This window comes from Malaclemys terrapin, chromosome 3, assembly GCF_027887155.1.
Source record: "Malaclemys terrapin pileata isolate rMalTer1 chromosome 3, rMalTer1.hap1, whole genome shotgun sequence".
NCBI classification, from domain to species: domain Eukaryota; kingdom Metazoa; phylum Chordata; order Testudines; family Emydidae; genus Malaclemys; species Malaclemys terrapin.
Genome location: NC_071507.1, coordinates 118,918,606 through 118,941,377, shown reverse-complemented (window position 1 = coordinate 118,941,377; position 22,772 = coordinate 118,918,606). Strand labels below are relative to the sequence as shown.

The window sequence follows — 22,772 nt, the reverse complement described above, 5'->3', positions numbered from 1 at the left end:
AACATCTATAGTACTTTCTAGGTCAATAGTCTGGTCTATTACTTAAGACTGCAATTGAAGACAAGAAAGGATTACTCACCGATCAATCACAATTTCTTTCTGTCTTAGCAACCCTTCTTTGATTTTCATAAGGGATTCCCAATTACTGAAATCCTGATAGCCTGTACCTGTGTAACCTTGACGAGACGATCCAGTCAGAACCTGCATTTTAAAAAAATTATATAGATTAGTTCGAAGAACAGTAATTGTAACAATTTTTTCCATGTTCTATGAGTTTCAAATGTAAAGTTCTTTCTGAAGCATAAAACATTCTTGTATTTAATTTTGCAGTTTTAATTAAAGGAAAACTGAGCAAAGAATTAAGCATACAGTAAAGTTAACATTTTTTAAAAAAAGCAAAGAAACTGATCCAAAAGAGCCCATTTTCAAACTCATCTTAGATTACTCTGTAAATATTGTTAAGGCAATATCCTCTGAAACTAGAACTGGAGGAAAAAAGGCCATTGAGAGGTCAAATATTGTGGTTAAAGGGAAATACTGTTGTATGCTGATACATATTTTTATGCACTTGCTGCAGTTTTTTGAGCAAAATCAAAGGATTTCCTGATGGTATTAGAACGGTGGTTCTCAATCTTTCCAGACTACTGTAACCCTTTCAGGAGTCAGATTTATCTTGCATACCCCAAGTTTCACCTCATTTCAACTGCTTGCTTACAAAATTAGACATAAAAATATTAAAAAGTGTCACAGCACACTATTATGGAAAAAAATACTTCCTTTCTCATTTTTACCATATAGTTATAAAATAAATTGATTGGAATATAAATATTATATTTACATTTCAGTGTGATAACTGAGCCCAGGTGGCCGGGCTGAAGCATGTAACTTACCTTCGCAGGGCACCCTGTGGCATGGGGTCCTGGGCAATTGCCCTGCTTGCCATACCTTAATGCCAGCCCTGCACTCGCAATTCTCCTAAACCTATCCAGGGGTTGGAACCCCCCCAGGTTGAGAAAAACTGATCTAGATGAGTTGAGTATGCTGGAAGACCTCTGTGTACCCCCAGGGTACACATACCCCTGGTTGAGAACCATTGTATTAGAGCACTTGGCACTAGATTCACAAAGGTACTCAGGTGCCTGACTCCAACATTTTAGGCACCATTGACACTCACAAAATCATTGATCAGCTGCCATCTAACCCTGTAGGCACCCAGCATTCCCTCCGGTGTACGTGCACAAAAAACTGCATGAGTCTTGACGCCAAGCTTAAGCCCTGGTGAGATCCTCAAACTAGGCATTCCCCCACCTATCTCCCCGGCAGAACCAATCCCAGACATGCTCTGAGCATGCCTAACCTGCACACAAAAGACAACTGAGGGGGAGCAGTTTGGGAATTTCTGGGGCTGTGGGGATGTGCATGTTGAGAATGTTGAGGGCATGAGTATGTGTCGCAGCATACCCTAACCCCTGGGGCTATTGGGTATGATCCTATGGAAGAGGTGGGAGACCTAGGTTTGAACTTGCATACTGCCTGATTTGAAGCAGAGACTCCCGCATGCAGGTGAGTGCCCCAGGCTATTCAGTATTCTGGGGTGTCTCACTCTCTCCTGATGAAGTTGTATAATTTGTATAAATAAATACTTAAATATTCACTGAAGCAGAGACTTGAACCTTACTCTCCCATATCCCAGGGAATGCCCTAAATGCCAGGCTATACAGTCAGACTCTCACTTTCTCTCTCTCTGGCCCACTGAATATTTATATAAAAGGAATAACTCCAACAGGAGAGAGACTGCGTTCCAGAATACCCAATAGCCTGGTAGTTAGGGCACACAACTAGAATGTGAGACACCTGGGGTGAAGTCCCTGCTCCAAATCAGACAGAGCAGGGATTTGAAAACAGGTCTTCCCCATACCAGGGGAGTGCCTAGCCACTGAGCTATTAGATACAACAGGGAGAGAAATCTCAAAACTACGATACCCACACAAGGAAATAAAGAAACAAATCAACAGAGCCAGACGTGTACCCAGAAGACTCCTGCTACAAGACAGGCCCAGAAGAGAAACCAACAGAACTCCACTGGCCATCACCTACAGTCCTCAGCTTAAACCTCTCCAACGCATCATCAGTGATCTACAACCCATCCTGGACAATGATCCCTCACTTTCACAGACCTTGGGAGGCAGGCCAGTCCTAGCCCACAGACAACCTGCCAACCTTAAGCATATTCTCACCAGCAACCACGCATCGCACCATAACAACTCTAACTCAGGAACCAACCCATGCAACAAACCTCGATGCCAACTCTGCCCACATATCTACACCAGCAACACCATCACTGGACCTAACCAGATCAGCTACAACATCACCGGCTCATTCACCTGCACGTCCACCAATGTTATATATGCCATCATATGCCAGCAATGCCCCTCTGCTATGTACATTGGCCAAACTGGACAGTCACTACGCAAGAGGATAAATGGACACAAGTCAGATATCAGGAATGGCAATATACAAAAACCTGTAGGAGAACACTTCAACCTCCCTGGCCACACAATAGCAGATGTTAAGGTAGCCATCTTACAGCAAAAAAACTTCAGGACCAGACTCCAAAGAGAAACTGCTGAGCTTCAGTCCATCTGCAAATTTGACACCATCAGATCAGGATTAAACAAAGACTGTGAATGGCTATCCAACTACAGAAACAGTTTCTCCTCCCTTGGTGTTCACACCTCAACTGCTAGCAGAGCACCTCACCCTCCCTGATTGAACTAACCTCGTTATCTCCACACTGATATATACCTGCCTCTGGAGATTTCCATTACTTGCATCTGAAGAAGTGAGGTTCTGACCCACGAAAGCTTATGCTCCCAGTACTTCTGTTAGTCTCAAAGGTGCCACAGGACCCTCTGTTGCTTTTTACAGATTCAGACTAACACGGCTACCCCTCTGATACTTAACAGGGAGAGAAAGTCTCTCACTCTCTTCCCACCCCTCAAAAAAGGCCTGAACTGGCTTAAGTGCCTAACTCGAGGAGAAGGTTCACGACTGAGAAACCAGAGTGGAGATGGGTGCCTCCTTCAGGGCCTGTCAGTCAGGTACCAGGTCAAAGGGAATCAGGTGCCCAGGGGTGCCTGACCAATTCGTATAGTGGCAGTGCTGAGAGCAATTGAACCAAACTGTAAACTCTGTATATGATGGAAACCACTTCAAGCCAGGGGGTGCTTCCACACACACACACCCCGCCCCCCCCGGGCACCCCTAGTTACAGCATCTATGTAGGTGCCTAAATACCTTTGTGGATCTGGGCCCTAAGTCCTGCTCCTTTCCTCTGCATTTCACTCTGCTATCTTAGGAGGCTCCCCATTCAACTTTCTGGCTTCTGTGGATCCCTTCCTTAGGCATCTAACTCTCCTCATACAACATATGGGGAACCTGGGTGCCTGCCTTGAAGCGGTGACTCACTAGGCAGCTGGGCACCTAGGAGTGTTTCAATGCCTAAATCCCTTCGGGAATCTAGCCCTTGGCATCTTGAGATCTTCAAATATCATTTTATCATCCTTCAGTCAACCACTAGATTTCACCTACAATGAATTACATGAAAAAAAAGTATGTAATCCCCATGAATATATGTGCATTTAAAATATATATAAACTGGGTTTAAATTCAACATAGAGATGCTTGAATTGCTTCCCATCAGTCCTAGTGTGGGGCTGAGAGGGGTGATCATTTGGATCTGTGACATAACGATTAGTAAATTTTAGTATTTAATTTGATGATTTAACTAGTTGATTTCGTATTGATTTTAAAGTTGCATTGTTTTATTTTTAGTTTGGTTTATTATTAGTAATTGTTTTGGTGATATGTTTTCCTGATTTTATTTTCAAGTGGCTTAATACATTTTTTAAAAGGTACTGAGTCATATTTCTTTTGATAAATTACAAGAGTCAAGAATCTTTGAGGCCCTGGGTGGATATTGGCCTGTCAATCTAAGTCAGACCAGCTCCCTCTCATTAGTCTTTGCTTCTCACAAGATCCTAAAATCATTGTCCCATCATTCCCTCCATCAATTTTTTTACAGGCCTGGTTCATGGGATGTTGTGCCCCAATGCAAAAACACTAACAGAATCTGTTTTGCATGGCCACACAAAGCATGTCTTACAAAACTTAGCTATACCAATGACAAGAGGCTGGATTGAATAATAAAAATCAGTAAAGGCGGCCATATTTGGTGGCACATAACATTTCCTTTGCTGGTTCTCCCATTACAGAACTGCCTGCCTTTCTACCTCAGCTATTGGACCCTTTTAGGCCACAATCAGACAGAGAGGAAACAATCTTGAATCTTACCAGATCAGATTCCCTACTTTAGCACCTTTCCCTGCCTCTCAGAGCCAGGGATTCTCTGCCTTCCTAAGAAAGCTCATTAGTTTGATATGTTGATGCAGTGTCCTGTGCACTGCATAGCTATGAAATTGTCAATGCTGAGATCACAACTCTTGCTGTGTGTGATACAGCAGCCTATTTCACTAATGACAGTGTGTAAACTGATGGAATAACTCACTGGAACAAAAAAAATACAGTTGCAGTCAGCAAGGTCTTTTCCTTGAGGGACAAGGTTTATAAAAAGAAAGCAAAAATAAATTAATATAAGCAGAAAAGAAGTGTTAACAGATTCTCCAAAGTTTGAGGTTCAACCCAGTCACATGACATGGGTGGGGCGCATAGGTGCCGGCTTCCTCTGGGCCTGGAGGGTGCTCAACTCCTGGCTCCGCCCCCACCCAACCCCTTCCCCCAAACCCCCACTCCCATCCAGCCTCTTCCCACCCCCACTCTACTCCAGGTCCCGTCCCCACCCCACCCCTTCTCCCAAGTCCCCAGCCCCGCCCCACCTCTTCCCATCCACGCCTTACCTCTTCTTACCCAGTTTCACCCTCTCCTCTGAATGTGCCTCATCCCCACTCCTCAAAAAAAGCTGATAGTGGTGGGCAGGAGGCACTAGGAGGGAGGGAGAGGAGTTGATGAGCGGGGCCATTGGCGGGAGGCGCTGGCTGCCAGTGGGTTCTAAGCACCTGCAAATTTTTTTCCCCATGAGTGCTCCAGCCCTGGAGCACCCACAGAGTCAGCGCCTATGGCGTGGAGTCTAGCCTTCCCAAAGGCATTCTCTCCCTCCTGTCTTCAAAATAGCCAGTCTACAGACCTTCCCTTGAGTGTCTGAGTAGAAGGAAAGGAAAGTTGAATGTAGGCAACTTCCTATCTGCATATTCTATCACAGGATGGCAGGGTCTGGGATCATCAAAAGAGTAAGGGCTTGTCTACATGGGGAATTATTCTGAAATAGCTATTCCAGATTAACCTCAGGTTATTTTATTCCAAAATAAGAGCATCCACACAGGGAGTTAATTAGGAATAGCTATGTCACTTTCATTTGTACCCTACCTTAATACGAATTAACTTCTCAGTGTAGATGAGCCCTCAGCAGCCGGTATTCATCTGCTAATTCAAATCTGGCCCCATAAGCAATAGGCATGACACAGAATTTGTGAAGCACTTTGAAATCTACTGATGAAAAATGCTACATAAGAGCTAGGTATTATTATTAATTATTATTATTATTATTATTTAAATTGTTGGGCACATCTTCCAAAGGAGACATAAAACAAAAAGACTCTGAGCAACTTCAGTCAAAGATCTTAAAACACTTTTTACAAAGGAATGGGTATGTTGACCAGATTCCAACAAGGGCAATTCTACATAAAGCTCCTCTTGTACTTTCAACTGGCAAAACTATTTTTCAGTTCCACTCCTAAAATATTTTGCATAATGAAATAATATATAAATTAAGACTGTAAATGAATACAAATGTCGTATCATTGCTTGAACAAGGCAAGTTCTGGCTCTTATACTGACCAATGAGAACAAACATGTTGGCCAATTTTAGACAGCCTTACGCCCAACTCAGTGGCATTTCGGTTTGTCTGTCTATCTGTAATGAGGTAACTTTTGAATGCCACATCCAATCAAGTCCAAAATTTCAGGCAATGTTCTAGACACCAATGACTAGAACCCTCTTGATCTCGGGGGAAATCGGAAAACTGAAAAGGGTGAAATGGGGCACATGAATTTTCTGCCAGGTCTTTAGCACACCAAGCCTCAAGCACCACTCCAATTGTCTATCAATCAAAGAAGTGGTTGATGGCACTCATTACACTTTATAGCATAACAATATTCCCATCTCATATCTGCTCACCCAGTAGATTAACAGGCTGACCCCCCAAATTATTCCTTTCCCAGAGAAGAAAAAGAAGTATGGTGGAGGGGGAAGAGGGAATGGAAGCATACACAGAAAACTCCTGATGGGCGAGGGATGTTGGGGGGACCCTGGCCTGGGGATGAAGGAGTTAAGGTTTAATGAAGGATTGCAGAGTCTCTGCCCTGGGGAGTGGGGAAAATGGAAGATTCTACTATGGGAGGAAACAGGTACTCAGAGCCCTCTGGCATAGAGGGGAATGAAAGGTACGGGTGGGGGGAAGCAAGCAAGAATGGTGGGGCACACAGAGCTGCTGCTATGGGGGAGGGATGAGGGACCCTGGTATGAGAGAGTTGCAGGGAGTCCCTGAAAAGAGAGGGGGATGGGAGGATGGCACACAGTGAACTTGTGGGAGAGGAATGGAGAAATGCAAGGAGCACCTGGTGTACACAATGAGCTTAGTTTACACAAGTTACAAAGTGTGCAACTCCCTAGTCTTTAGAAAAGCACCTAAGAAAGGGCAGGGGGGAGGCAGAGATTAAAGTGAGTGATTTAAATCTTGCCCCTTTTATTTGAAAATTATATGGAAGCTTCCAAATATTTTTCTAGCTGAATATTTCAGAACAAGTCCACTACATAAATCCACTGCAAAAACAGCTTTAAAAAAATAATTTAGTAATGTGCACCAAAGCAAAAAGCAACACAAAATATACTTCACACAATAAAATGACTATGTGCAGCGTCTGTCAGGGATCTGTCAATGCCACTTGAAAACAAGACAGAATACACATTTGAAAGTTAAACATAGAACGATAAATGATTTGCCAAATAGTTGCTATACGATGGGGGATGTGTCAAAATACATACATACAGTACCGAAGGTCTATTTATGCGACTTTCACAAACAAACTTTTTGCTATTGGAACATATCCATTCCCATAGAATGCATAATGTTTAGAGAGCATCATAATTGTCTATGAAACTTATCAAACCTAGGTGTTTTTACTGGTCATTCCAAACTGACAAATTATTTTTCCATTTCTTGTATCCTTTTCGTTTTGTGCTATAAATACTTTAATAGTGCCCAGAATAACAAAGGCTCATTTCACTCATTTAGAGCACATGGTGTTAAATACTCCCAACAGCTTTCTAAATAGTTTGAATTGTGTGATGATAGAAACACAGGTGGTCCAATTACATTTGAGAACTTTTTGTCCCTTCAAGCCCTCAAATCATGTAATGAGAATACAGTTTGTTTTTAACAGCAGATACAGTAAAGCCAACAACACGTTCCCACTTCAAACACCATCACCCTTCACTGCAACTAGAAAAAAATGCCCATCTGAAACACCCAACATTCTTTTCCAACTGTCCTAGAAAACATGACTATTTTTGCTAGCTGGCATCTCTTCCAAGCATATCTAACTCAGATTGAAAACATCTGTTCAGTTAAAACAGTATCCTTTGCACACGGACATCCAAAGCCTCACTAGCTTGTTTTTGAACAAGGGCTTGGCCTTGATTTTCAGGACCTGGCAAGCCTTCAAGTCACAGCTAAGACAGCCATTTGCTGGAAAATAAAAAAAAAAAAAAATCTTTGCTGTACTGGCTTATATGCAAATATTTATTGTTGGGACACAAATTACTGACCAATACCATCATGTTTCCTAACAGTGGGAAAAGGATTTTTTCTCTAGACTCCCAAGATACCAACATTCAGATAACTTAACCAGATATTTGGAGTCCAATTTTCAATGACAATATTAAAATCTCTTCCTCAACCAAGCTCATGCTTTTTGCCTCAGCACATATAATTAGATGGGGCCAAAATGCTGAGGGCCTATGTTGAAAAAAAAAGTTAAATGATTTTTCAGATAATCTTCCCTGAAAGTTGTATTTTAATAAGTTATTAAAATATATTAAACTTCTACTTTACAACAATAAAGTTTCCAGCTGCTCACTACGGTTTCTCACAACCAGCAAGAAGCCAAAATTATATTGTTTAAGTAAATGAAACTTCTGACCAGTTGCTTGCAGTCCAATCAAAACATCACACGGTTTATGGACTATACATAGCCCCTTTGTAACAATGTAATTTACAGACATCATCATGTAAGGACATGATACCCGCCTCTGCAGAGGGGCCAAGGTGATGGAACAGATGCAGCTCTGCTGCACAAGAGTGGCAGGATTTTTCTTTTTGGGGGGAAGGGTGGAAAGGAAGTGGTGGTGAAGGAGTTATGAGGAGGAGCAAACCATAAACCTGTGTGGCATGCATCTCAACTCCACAGCAGTTCCCATATCAACCTAAAAGGCTTAGAGTGGGAGCGGGAGGGGGAAGGGAAGCATAGAGACACTTCTGTTCTCTTCTCTTCTGGGCAGGATCAGGTTAGGGCTTCAGTAGTGGATCTGGTTTAGCTCCATGGCTGCTCCATAGTCTGCAAAACAATAGCAAGGGGGGATTTCTTTAACACCCTTCCCCCTGTCACCTGCCCATACCTCTTCTCAGCCATTGGTCTATTTACTTAGGCTGAGCATATGGGAGTGGAACTGCTCTTTACATTACAGGGGTGTTGTGTTAGAGAACTACTATACCTATTTCACTGATGGATAAAATGAAGCACAAGTTCAGAGACTTACACCCAAAGTCACACAGAAATCAGTGGCCGAAGGAGGAGCAGAATGCAATAATCCTGACTTGCAGTGTCTGAATTCTAACCATCTACTATTTCACTGAACCTAGTGCCTTTGCTATACAAGGATAAATGTGCCGCCACTTAGCAATATATGATTTGTTAAATTCTTAACAGGGAAGACTAGGGGTATGTCTACACTGCAATCTGAAGTGTGACTGTAGCTCAAGCAGACATACCTACACTGGCTTTACCTGCATTAGCACTGCTAAAGTTAGCAGCGTAGCTAGCAATGCAAGCATGTACTCAGAATCCCGTGTGTGTGTACTGCCCGAATTGAAGTCTGTGCTACCACTCTTCATTGCTCTTTCAAACAGCACCACATCAATGCACACTAGGGAACTTTTAGTTCATACCAGCAGGGCCTATATGGGTCAGTTAATGTGCAACATGCAAATCATATCCCTCTAGTGTATGTTCCATGTATACAAACCCTAAGGTATGATAAAATCTGTTAAAGCCTCTGCAAATCCAGCACACTCTGGGTCAGAGTTTGTCCTAAATTATAACCATGCAACCCTACTGATTTCACTAGTATGTAATGGAGCTCTGCAGAGCTGCTGTTAAGTCTAGTATTCTTCACTTAATAAAGTTAAGAAGTGTTAAAGAAGAAAAGTAAATGATCAAAAATATCAGAAAACAGCAACAGGAAATAATGGGATTCATCTTAGAAAAATGCAATCTAATACAACTTGGGAAATACATATACTTGATGTGAGGATGTAACCTGGAAAGCAGTTACAAGAGATATTGTGGGTTAAAAATGGACACTAAAAATTACACACGTTTGCAATATAACGTGGCTGCAAAAAAAGGTTAATGCAGTTTTGGGCTCCATAGACAAAAATCATCAGATTATGGAGGACAGAGAGTAGAAGATAGCCACTTTATATATAGCTCTGGTGTGAACCCATGTGGAATACTATGTTCAGTTCTGGGCACCACATAACCAGAAAGATACTGATGTACTGAAAGGAGTTTGGAGAAGAGCAACAAAAAAGATCCGGGACCTGAAGGGACTGATTTATGAGGAAGGATTAAGAGCCCACATGCATAGTTTGGAGAGATTTAATAATCTGTAATTATTTCCATTGAAAGAGGGAAATTTAATTGGTGCACGCACCATGCACAACTGAGAGTCGTGAGATGAAATTACAGAAGTGAAAATGTAGGCTAACAACAGAAAAACCTAATGACAGTGAGACACAATAGGTAGTGCAAAAGTCTCCCAAAGGAAGTGGAAACCAACTCACTTAATATTTTTTTAAAACTACACTGGACTAAGAACACTAGAGAAAATAGAGAATAAGCCTGTAATGGCAGAGAGATGGTGAGGATGACTTAATAGGTCTTTTTCTACCTAATGTCTACGATTGGGATTGCACAGGTGTAGCTGACGGCAGAATTCACCCCACTGTGTCTACCGAAGTGTCTATTTAAGGAGCAAGCACACGTACTGTAAAACATACCCACTAATAATTACAAAAGGGTCCACATAAATGTGCACACAAGGGATTTCTGCAGAACAAAAGGCTAGAATGACAGTTGCATTAATTGGTATCCCATTTCACAGAAGTCAAAATTAACACTGGCAATTTTGAGTCTAAAGTTGACAAAAAACAATACAACACAAGTTTCCTTTCCCAGTTAAGTGTTATCGTTTTGAGCATTAATCTCGTATGACTGTACATAACAGATTCTAAAGTGATATAGTTTAGAAAGTAGCACATAAAATATTGTTTCAAGTATTCTTCCTCCCTCTCGTCCTCTCTTTGTAGTTGTTGTTTAGATTTAGTAGTGATAAATAGTTGTTTTGCTTTGTAAGCCTGGTCAAATTTTCCTCTACTCTATTAAGTGGACCTATATTCTTGAATTCCATTGTATAACTGTTTAACATTATTCAATAAAAATACTTATTTAAAAAAAAATGCTACTTAGGACAGCTTGTGACCAACAATGCTATTATTGCTGTTTTTGAAAGCAACTCAATAACTGATAGAATAAGGCTTTCAATAGGAAAAAAATGAAAAGGTAACAATGTACACAACACTACACTGCATTGTAAAAGCAATATTTCTTCCAAAACATTCAGCGACATTTTCTTAGTACTAGTGTTTTACCTAGCCATGAACTGGAATGGTATATTAAGCATAAGACATGATTACCCACTGATTTATTTCAGAATATAAAGGTGAAAGAAAAGAACTAGGAGAGAAATATAAAAATATATTGTACGAAGTAACAGGACAGAAACATACAAACTATTTTGTTTTCATTAAGGTGAAATTAACTTTCACTTGCTTAGTCATACTTTATTTTCAGAATGTTAACAGTGGAAGAAGAGGAGACATAAAATAATTAGAGGCTTAACAGACATGTTCACCAGTAGGACTTTGAACTTTTTTAATTTTTAGATACATGAGCCAAATGAGGGGGAATACGGAGGGAAATATCAACTTATCAATCAAGTCAACTGTAAGGGACTTAGGATCTCTAAATGTTAGTTTTATTGCAATAAATGCACCAATTAAAGAGTGCAAGAAAGAGATCAAAATTGGCATTTGCTTTAAGTCAGTGTAATGGGTTATTGTCGCCATGTACACCTTGTACATGGTAGGTTGCTACTAGCAGTCCTGGCTTCTGTACCAGATATGGACTGGCTACAGAGCTTCCGAGAGAGAGAGAGAGAGAGAGAGAGAGAGAGAGAGAGAGAGAGACTGACCAGATGTGTACCCTATAAGACCCTTTAATGCACTACCAGGAATAGCTATTGTGAGCTTAAGGGAGGTACGGGACACATAGCGTCATCTAATGGTTGATCTGTATAATACAGTTTAGCAATCCATTACAGTTGCAATGTATGCAATCTTAGGATCTGACACTGCTGGCACCTATTACTGGACATAGTGAGCACTATCACAAATAGCTCCATGACTATGTGAGGCCAATGGACCAACTTATGTTATGCGAGTCCCAGGGAGGGATCCTGAGACCCTACATCCAGTAGCAGCAGGGCTGAGCCCCATCTGCATGCATTTGTATGTGGCAAGTGACACTGCGGTAGGCTCCTCTGAATCTACAAGTGGCTAGAGCCAACGGGCTGTAGAGCAGGGAGCTAGGCCCAGCCCCACAGAACAGAAGCGCTGCACGGGGGAGTGAGGGGCAGAGTCAGACCCCCTCCCCAATATTTTCACTGCCACTCATGTCTTAATGTGTCCTTCACTGAGGCATAAAAGGTACCATGTATGGAGGTCACTATTAGCGACAGACACCCTACACGATAAGCAGTACCTCAAGCCTAGTGAGTGCTGTTTACTATTAAAACAAACTTGAAAGTAGAAAACAAGAATTAAAAAGCACTTAACAGGTGTGAACTGCTAACTAACTGTTGACAAATTAGCTTTCTCCTGAATTAGCTACCTACACAGAAGAAAACCCATGAGGTAAACCTCACAGTGGGCTCTGATGGGCAGTGAGAAGGAACTCAGCGGGTCAGGGAGGCACCGACCTTATATAGCCTCAGGAGGAGCCATAAGGAGGTGCAGGATACAAATGTCTCCTCGACAAGTACTGCTGCAAAAAGCTCTCCGGCTTTGGCATTCTGGAATAGATGTGTGCAACCATGTGAAGAACTGCTCAGGAGGGAAATACAGCTAGTTGTTGAATTAGGCAATTCCCCAACACACTGAGTAAACCTACCCAGTAAAGAGGACCTGTGCAAGGCCCTATGAGCTATTCTGAACTCCTAGCACAGCTTTACTGGGTGCATAGGGAGCCCCTGAACTGAAATGAGTTTTCTCTACAACAGCGTCTTGCTCAGAAGTGTCTGGATAGCCACAAGTAGGGGTCAGCTCTTGACTGTAGGAAGCAGTGAACACTGAACTGCAAATAGACCCAAACTTTCACTGCACAAAAGCTATCCCTTTGGTTAGTTTCTACTAGAAAACAGACTGAAGGGCATCTTTGGCATTTTTGGTTTAGAATTGGCTGCTGGAAGTTTTGGCTTATGCGTTTGATTGTTTTGACCAAGGTTTCAGAAAAACCTATCATACCACTCATTTGCAAATAATTATCTTGGCATATTGATCCCATATTCCTGAACAGGCCAGATGAGTGATAGCTGAATATTTCTGATGTCCCAGAAACATTTCAAATAAACATGTTTGCATAAAAATGATATCCAGAGACCATTCAAAGTATTTTTGATTTTTCAAAATATTCTTATTGAGTTTTTGTACCATGACAATGTAACACTGACAGACCCTGGTTGTCGGCAGGCGGGATCGAACCCTAGGACCTCTGCATGAGCCGCTACAGCATGAGCTAAAAGCCACATGGCTCTTAACCAAGACTGTAGCAGACTCATCCATCTCTAGCTGGTCTAGGTGCCACCAGACGGGAACAGAATCCAACATCAAACTAGACACTATACCAGGGGTCGGCAACCTTTCAGAAGTGGTGTGCCGAGTCTTCATTTATTCACTCTAATTTAAGGTTTCATGTGCCAGTAATACATTTTAATGTTTTTAAGAAGGTATTTTTCTATGTCTAGAACATATAACTAAACTATTGTTGTATGTAAAAGTAAATAAGATTTTTAAAATGTTTAAGAAGCTTCATTTAAAATTAAATTAAAATGCAGTACCCCCAGGACTGGCATCCAGGACCCAGGCAGTGCGAGTGCCACTGAAAATCAGCTCGCGTGCTGCCTTCGGCACACATGCCCTAGGTTGCCTACCCCTGCCCTATACAAAGATTATGAAGATGGTCTCTGCTGCCCCATACAGCTTATGATCTACGTAATTCTTATTTTGCTCAGAATCTATCCACCCACTAATCTACATATGTGTGTGTTTATGCTGCACACATCACTATGGTAGTGAGTTCAGTATGAACACCTAGATAAAGAGATAAAAGGTATCACTTGGAGCTATGGATACCCACGTTGGTAGTGAGAACATTAGTTTTCCTCTCATGGCATGTTCTATTGTAAGAATGGCACCAGTGGTGATCTTACCAACAACAAAATCTCTAAAAAAACTAACCAAGTGAAAAGAATATTAACTCTGAAAATACAGTTTTGTAAGGTAGGTAACAGATACATATTGTCACGGGTAATTCTTTCATAGCACAAGAATGTTGCCTCATTTGTGGCATAGTGTCAGGCACTCAGTTATGCTCCACAACTTTCTCATCTATGCCACTTCTGAGCCAGCACACTCTTACATAGTGAAAGAGGTATTCCCAAAGCTGTGGACTTGATTATATGCCTCCTTCTGCATATCTACCTACTAACAATAAAACCATGACACACAAAAGCAACAGACATGTCATTCCTTTACAGTCTGCGCCAACACCAATGTTATTTTGTTCAGAAACCCCTTCCATTTATATTCTGGCAAATGTTATGAGCACAAAACACTTCTAGGTGCCACTTAATAGGACGTGAAGACCAACAGTGCCTGGAATTTTCCATAGATAACAAGTGGGTCTTTCCTAAGTATAGAAGCACATGTTTAATTAAGTGATTATATTATCTTCCCATTACATTTAAATTCAAACATTTTTTTTATTGAAACATTCTGGAGACAAAAGGGGCTTTACTCGGTTAACGGCTGTGATTTTTTTTCTTTATTCTCTGAAGCTGTGTGTGATACAAGTTGCTAAAATAATTTCTTCAATCCACTCTTCTAAGCTAGAAAGCAGCATAACCATAAAAAATTGAAATATAGTTATTCAATGTGAAAAGCAAGCACTAACGTTAAGACCAAAAAATCATGCACTCAAAAAGGTCAGGAAAGAGTTATGGCTGATTCATCATAAGTTGTTTTTAATATTATAGTAGCACACAGAGACCCCGATAAGGGATCAGGGCCCCTATTGTTTTAGGCATTGTACATACAAAATATAAAGACAATCCCTGCCCCAAAGATTTTCCAGTCTATACATATGATAGAAACAATAGATGGCTAAAACAAGTGAATGAGAGGGAGCACAAGATAAACAATGAAACCATTATGACTAGCATAATAAATAACAGTCTCAGCAAACCAACTGCCAAAAATTTGCAGTACCTGTAAATTCATTTATCAGGGGCCATCTCCTAAACACAGCCATCTTTAAACAAGATCTGAACAGAACTATATCCAGTTAGGGGATAAGTATGTGCTGTCAATATCGCCATATCCCTAATTTATCTAGGGCATGTAATAATTAGTCACTAGTTATCTCTACAGTTGACCCTGCTGCCAGTGGTGGGCAGAGGGTATTGCCATATAGGGGAACAATCTGGGCCTCAGACTACCAGCCAAACAGTTTAGTATCCTGGGAACATCATTAAACTGCAAGTTCCATGGGGCAGGGACTGTATTTCATTTCTGTACAGTGCCATGTACAGCCTACAGCACTACACAAATAGCGATTATTCAAGAATTTCCCCTAGAAATTAGGCCAGAATTTCTGGACTCTATTTTATACCACCTTGGGCCTCATTTTTCTGAGATGCTGAGCATCCACCTTTCCCAATAATTTCAGCTGGAGTTTTGGGTGCTCAGCACTTCTTAAAAAAAAAAAAAAAAAAAAATCAAGGCTGACATATCAAAATCAGAGGACACTTGAAAATTCTGGTCTGAATCTTTCACAGGCTCATAATGGACTAAAAATTGCAGCCAATCTGGCCTCTGACAGAAAAATCCATGCAACTATGACGCTGACAAGTGTGGAACAGAGTCAAGCAGATTGCGTGTGGAATACGTGAAAGTTTCTAATTGTTTGGCTTCACTTCAGATAGCGAACCTCTTCCACTTGACATTATGAGGGGTACTTGAGACACACTTGTCTCTAACAAAACTAGCAGTTCGATATATGGGTTCATTGGAGGGCAATCCTGTCTGTCTGTGAAAGTGTTTTTCTTCCTTGCAAGAGATGTCAGAGGCAGGAAGTCTAGCTGGATAATACCAAAATTCAGGCCTTGAAGGCTTCTTAAGGCAAGGAGAAAGATGCGACTAATTTCCACTTCCTAATGTATGATAATACCTACTACCCATTATATAGTGCTCTTCAGAGTCTTGCACGCATGCCCAGCCCCAGCCCCGAATCCAGGTGTGAGGCAGGCAGGCTCAGCCCGACAGGATCCAAGCGTGGAGGAGCTTAGAGTGAGGGGATCCAGGCGTGGGGTGAAAGGGTTCTGGGTGGGGCAATCTGCAGGCAGCTCAGTCGGGGGTCTGGATGCACAAGGGCTCACTGAGGGTTACAGGTTCACAGGGAATGGGATTCTGCAGGGGGGTCCAGGTGAAGGTGGTTGGGGCTCAGCAGAGGTGTGTTAGTTAGGGGGCTCAGTGGTGGGATCTGGGTGCTGGGAGTGGGGTTCAATGGAGCATGGGGTCTGGATGCAGCTGATTGGAGCTCAGTGGGTTGGAGATCTGGGGGGCTCATCAGGGTGGTCCAGGTGCAGGGGGGGGATGGGGCTTGTCGGGGTGTGGGTTGGAGTGTGGAGACCTCAGTGGGAGATAGTCTGGGTGCAAGTGTGGGGGTCCAGATTCAGGGCGGTGGGGCCTGGGTGCAGGAGGGCTCCAGATGCAGGGGGTGAAACTCAGCAGGGTGGGTTTCATGTGCAGGGGGCTCCGTGAAAAATAAAACTCCCCTTCATTTCAATCAAACAGTCCAAGCATTTACTAGACTCTAAAGAGCATACTTTCATAGTTCACTGAGTGATAGGAAGCAGTATACATGTAATAAAATATACAGGTTTAATATATGGAGATATACCTATCTCATAGAACTGGAAGGGACCCTGAAAGGTCATTTAGTCCAGCCCCTTGCCTTCACTAGCAGGACCAAGTACTTATTTTTGCCCCAGATCCTTAAGTGGCCCCCTCAAGGATTGAACTCACAACCCTGGGTTTAGAGGCCAATGCTCAAACCACTGAGCTATCCCTCCCCCCCAGATTTCCATTGGAATCTGTTCTTATTGCTTAGAGATGGATCCAAACTAGAGTCCCAGATTAAAGTTCACAGTTTGACACTTTCTATAATGGTGTGATCCAAATACTCCAAAGTTTTGAACACTCTGGCTCAGAGACAGATTTCAACCCCTCAAACTCACAAGCATTTGGGGCGGTGGGGGAAGCTGGCCTCTCCCCCCCCCCCCCCGAGGTGTTACCAAAGAACCTCACAGGAAGCAGCTATACTTCATATAAAGTCTTTAGTATTTTTTCTTGCTCATGTACATGTGAAATGAATGACAAGAAGTCAACACTTTTATTATTAAATTGAAGAAATTCTGTATAAAAAGTGAAATTGTAAAAACTAACCAAATATTTTATTTATAACTATTTGGGAAACAAAAAGAAATGGCTAATGGCTGGTAATCCACCAAGAGCTTTTCACTCATCTTTGTATCACCATCCCATACAAAAGTAAGATGAAGATAGTGGGGGAGGAAGAGAGAGGGGAGTAAATGATAATTTCTTAAATTTGGAAAGTGTTAAAATTTCCTATTTCAATATTTCACACATGCACCTGGTAAAGCAGGGATGACTAAACAAGTGGCCTGCAAGCCAAATACAGTCGTTTCCTTCTGAGGAGTAAATCCATGGAAGCTAAAAAAGACCTCTTTATGCCACCTCTATCTTAATCTGAATGACGTGCCCCAGATGGAGCATTGCATGAGGGCATCCATGCCCTCCATGAGTACTACTGCATATTAGGATGAAACTTGCTACTACAGTGTTCTCTGTGATACAACTTTCATGCTCCTGAGTATTGCTAGTGTGTTCCTCAATTGGGCAAAGTTTGAGCACTCCCCTGTTAAAGACAATCTACTACTGAAGATACGTAGCAACTGAAGTCCAAAACACAATCTCTAGCCTCCATTCTATAATTGCTGTTAAAGTGGAGATAATCCAGTGCCACCACACTTGGCAATTGAAACATGGTCTTTAAGTCTTTTATCTCTCCTTCATATGCCTTTGTCCCTGTGTTCATCCATCACTCATACCATGTCAAACAACACAACTAATCTCTGTGTTTCCTGGAACAGTTTATCTAAAAGACACTCAACACAGTTTCTTTGTTACAAGAATCTCAGCACATCACTTCATGCAAATAAACTAAGCTAATCAACTGAGAGAATTAAAACTTCAAATTAAAATGCATTTGAAGAAGATTTTGCAATTATTAAAAAAAACAAGCACCATGTTAACCAAAAGCAATGAAGCTGAAGTAATTATCTTTTTTCCTTGAATGTTCTCTGCTGTATCATGTTGCTTTCTGGCAGCGAGACAGGCGTAACGGTTTTCTTAATTTACTAGTTAAATAAACCGACTATTACTTGAATAGTAAAAAAAAAAAAAAAAGTGTTAATACCAAAGGAGCCAGATGTTTTACAGGATATAGATTTTTGTGGTGCTAACATTTATTGTAAAAATAAGGTATTACATGGGTACAATTTATGCCAAATATGTACTAAGGAAAATAAATTGTATATTTTGGAGGTCAGGGGAACCACTATGAATACATACCAGAAGACCAAGCCAAAAATCTTTTTTTAACCTCTTCCCCTATCTTACCAATAGGTCAAAGGATCAAAGAACATAACAGGTGCCATTATACTTGTTAACACTGTAATCTACGGCACTTGTTAAAAATTCATGCCCATAAGACTGAAGGAAATGCAAATATTAAAGCTGACCTTTTCTGAAACAGTCTTCTGTTAGTAACAAACCCGACAATCAATACTGTTAGAGCCTTTAGCATTACAAGAGAAAAAAAGTCCCGGAGAGATATGTGATGCTGCAGCTCAGATGACGAAGACTTTTGTATTCAGTTATGTTCCATATGATTTTAAACCCATATGCTTATGTATACTTAAGAAAACATGTACAAAGCCAAAGACTTATCATTTTACCTTGCTATTAATCGATGACAGAATAAAGTTTAAAAATAAAAATAAAGCCAGCACTTTAATGACAGTCCAATTTTAGGAAATCATTAAGAACTTTCACCCTTTAACAATAAATGTGGTGCAAAGATGACAGGCCTTGATCTGCAGGGCACAGGTGTGAGGAAGGAAGGCCTCCTCCACAACACTCCACACAATCCCCTGTAAGCCAATCTATGAAGCAGGAAAGGTGGCTCTCTTAGAGAGGACTCTCCGTGACTCTTCCATCTGCTTTAACTTGGATACAGCATGTTGTAACAACAGCTTGACTGCAGCACGAGGTAGGGGAAAAACAAAGAGATAGATAGATAGATAGATAGATATAAAATTTTTACCCTATCTCCTGGAGTGATGTGGTGAAGGGCAATGGAAGAAAATTCAGAATACTGCTGATCATCTTCAAAGCAAATGACTAATTAAATTACCCTGCAAGCTATGGAGTGCAACCTATTTATTTATATAGTTTTTGTGATTAAAAACAAACAAAACACTAAAATCAGATTGCGTAGGATTATATGTTAACACCAGGACTTTGATCTTATTTGTTATTCCTGAAGCGTGAACTCTGGTTATGTTGCTAGAGAATGTTTCACTAAATGCTTCACTAACACATTAAGTTAAACGAAACCAAACAAAGCCTCAACCCCACTTCTCTGCAGCTCTCCCATCCCACCCCACGCCAGTTAAAAACAGTAGAATCTGACATGAGACCCACGGAAGTCAGGACTGTATTCTTAAACCTCACCAGCAAAATCAAGCAAGAAAAATTCAGAGATAGGAAACTGTCTTAAAGTGCAATTCTGTTGTTAAAACAACTAAGTAAAATGACACCTGCTTACCACATCTGCTTTTGGGCCAGATCTTTAGTTGGTATAAATCTATATACTGACATTGGCTTTAATGGGACTATGTTAATTTACAGCAACTGAAGAAGAACTAGCCCTTTCTATGCTTTTAGAATCATATCTGCCAAGTTCAGTAACAAAAAAGTTTTCACCACTTTTTACTTCTGTTAGTCCTGTAGTGCAAACACATGCAAAGAACACCATACATCAACGTAAGTGTTTCCTAAATTACAATCAGTGACACCTGTGCAAACACACAAACAACAACAGTGAGGTTATCACCAAGAACAGCATTTGGCTTGTTGATCATGACAACACACAAAAACAAAGGAACTCAGGCTCAGTTCTCAAGGTGAGTTTGCAGCACTGGCAGTTAGGAAAAAAAAAACAAAAAATATCTTTTCTATTATTTTTAAACTGAACATATTATACTGAAATCCTAGCGAGAGATGGACTCTCAATTATGTCATTTTTACAGAGGCAGAGTAAAGATACATTTTAATTTACCCAATATTATTAGAGAAAAGTGGCACAACAGTGTGAGAAGGCCTCAGCACTGGTGTTCAGTTTTAGTGCTGAATTTCTTTGGTTACTTTAAAACCACGAAACCAGATTATACTTGTGTTATATATAGTTCATTTCTATCCATCACCATAGATCATAGAAAACAAACACTAACATCTCAGAGTTTTTACCAAGATAGTATAGGTGACGGACATCTACATCTGGAATTTAAAAAAAAAAAAACACACAAAAGACAAAATAACCTCAATGAAATTTTTATTATTAGTTAAATAAGAAGCTGCTACACCAAATGTAAAATGCTTGTGCTCTTTGGATATTATCCCAAAAAGCAACCAGATCTCTAAATACAAGAACACAAACATGCTCTGGTGGTGGATTTCTAATCCCACTGGAGATAGTCCAGATCATCTCCATTTAAGGTCATGCAAGCAGCAGCTGCACATTTTTGTTCCCAAGAAGAAAATGAAGCACGCCAAAGCCTCCAACATGTATTCCTTTTTTAAACCTTTTCTTTTCTAATGTCCCAAATTAGTTCATTTGTAGCTGAGCAACTTGTAATATATACACAGAAGAGTTAATCAGAAAAATGCAATATGCATTTAAGTACAATTTGTGGATTTACTGCGCTAGTATGTCAACAGGAAGCATGTTAGATATTTTTAAAAGAGTACACAGATAACTGAGCCCCCTCTTCCAGGTTTCATATGTCAGAAAAGGAGATTTCAGACTAAAGTTTAACAAAGTTCTATAGCAACAACTTGTCAAATCTAAGACCAATTTGTCTACAACCAGTATGATCGACACAAGATTCACAGTGGATATACTCATAGCATTCACTTAGTCTGAATCTGTACTTCTTATTCAGATATTTTAAATGGTTCTGGAGTAGAGAGTCCTAAAATGGTTTTAGAAATACACAGAAGAGATTCGTTAAATACCTTTGAAGGCACTGTTTAATTGTTTGTACTATTCTCTCATTTATTTCCTGGTCATAAATTAAACAATTAAATAGTATCAGATTTTAATAAAATTAGATGAAACTACTGGATTGAAGGCAATTTTTTCCTTCCCAACATGTTACAATACTATATATGAAAAAAAAATCCTTATGAAGCATACACAGACACACCTCTAAAGTGGCAGTAACAGACCAATGCATCAAAATCAAAGACAAGTTAAAAGTCTGGGAATGAATAAATGCAAAACACTGCTTTTGCTATGCCCATCTGTACAAGGGTTGGACATAAATTACAGTTAATGGTATTCTGGGTGTTGTAGTTAAACACTAATGATTTTAACAGGGGACATTTCACTTTAAAGTGAGAAGTGAAGCAGCTGACTAAGTTAAAGAAAGTACTTTTGCAGAAAGTGGTTCATTTTATCTCAAGTAAGAGAACAGCGCCATAATGTACCCATCAATGGTAAATGAACTTTTTGCAGGACTACATCCTGTGATAAATATAGGATGCTTTCTTTATAAAGGGCAAATACATTTCTCCTGAGATGTCAGAGATCCATAATACTAACATTGTCACAACAAGTGAATTATGAGGCCTTATGCACAAGAAAAGAATCACCACCATTCACTGAGGAGGCATTCAATTAACTTTCAATTGAAACATGTAACCTTATATTTTCTGTTCCTGATACTAAAGGGCAATAGAAAACTGCCAGATTTACTGTATTAGAATAAAAGCTTTAAGCTCTGGTTGTGTTAAAGTTATTGTAACAGTTTCACAGGCCCTGTCTTCACTTAACTAAGGGTAAAGTCTAAGAGAAGCTCATCATAACAGTGCAAAAAAATATTTTAATGCAAGCACTATATTTTTAAAAAATGCTGCAAGACAGAATCCTTCTCTCAGCACATTATTGTGTGTCTGGTTTGTGTTCTCTGTCTATTTAACTTGCATGGTTTATAGAGCAAGGAGCATATCTTCCTCTGTTTATTATAGTGCCAAATACAATATCAGTGCTTTCTTATAAAAAATGATCATATCTGACCACAATATAATTTGGTCTGAGTTAAAGGGCAAGAGAAGTAACTATTTTAAGCATATGCGGAGATTTAAAAGCCTCTCAGTTTATCTGGGGCAAAATCCTGCCCCATATCTAGTCTGTGGGTGTGGAGATCCTGAAATGAAGCACAAACTGCATCAGTTCCTCTGTGGCGGGAAAGGAAAGTTTTGGAGAACGAACACAACAGGGATACTCATACTGTGACATAAAGAGGATAGTGATCAGGTGTATAACACCACTAAAAGCTATACACACCACATACCTTAGTAAACCCTTTTTAACAAATGAAAATGGTTCAAAGCTTGTAAAGATGCTCAAGACCCAGAAGGGGAGGGGGGGGGGGGAAAGATAATTTAGATAATTTATATGAAAGCAAAATATTCAAAGGGGGATTTTTATTATGGGAAAATATTTGTCATTGTTGTAGCAAATTCACCATTTTGAAGAATTGTCTAGCGTTTTCTTAATTAACCACAATTTTATATAAGTTACTAAAAATA

The 22,772-nt window shown here is 40.4% G+C and overlaps 1 protein-coding gene across 2 annotated transcripts in view; it reads right to left on the bottom strand.

Moving 5' to 3' along the window:
- Positions 1-22,772, bottom strand: part of CEP85L (centrosomal protein 85 like) — a 166,300-nt gene that overhangs the window by 42,816 nt on the left and 100,712 nt on the right. For both annotated transcript variants that reach the window (XM_054024136.1, XM_054024137.1), the window contains one exon: positions 80-201. In XM_054024136.1, coding sequence (XP_053880111.1) covers positions 80-201 — 122 coding nt within the window. The remainder of the gene's footprint in view (positions 1-79; positions 202-22,772) is intronic.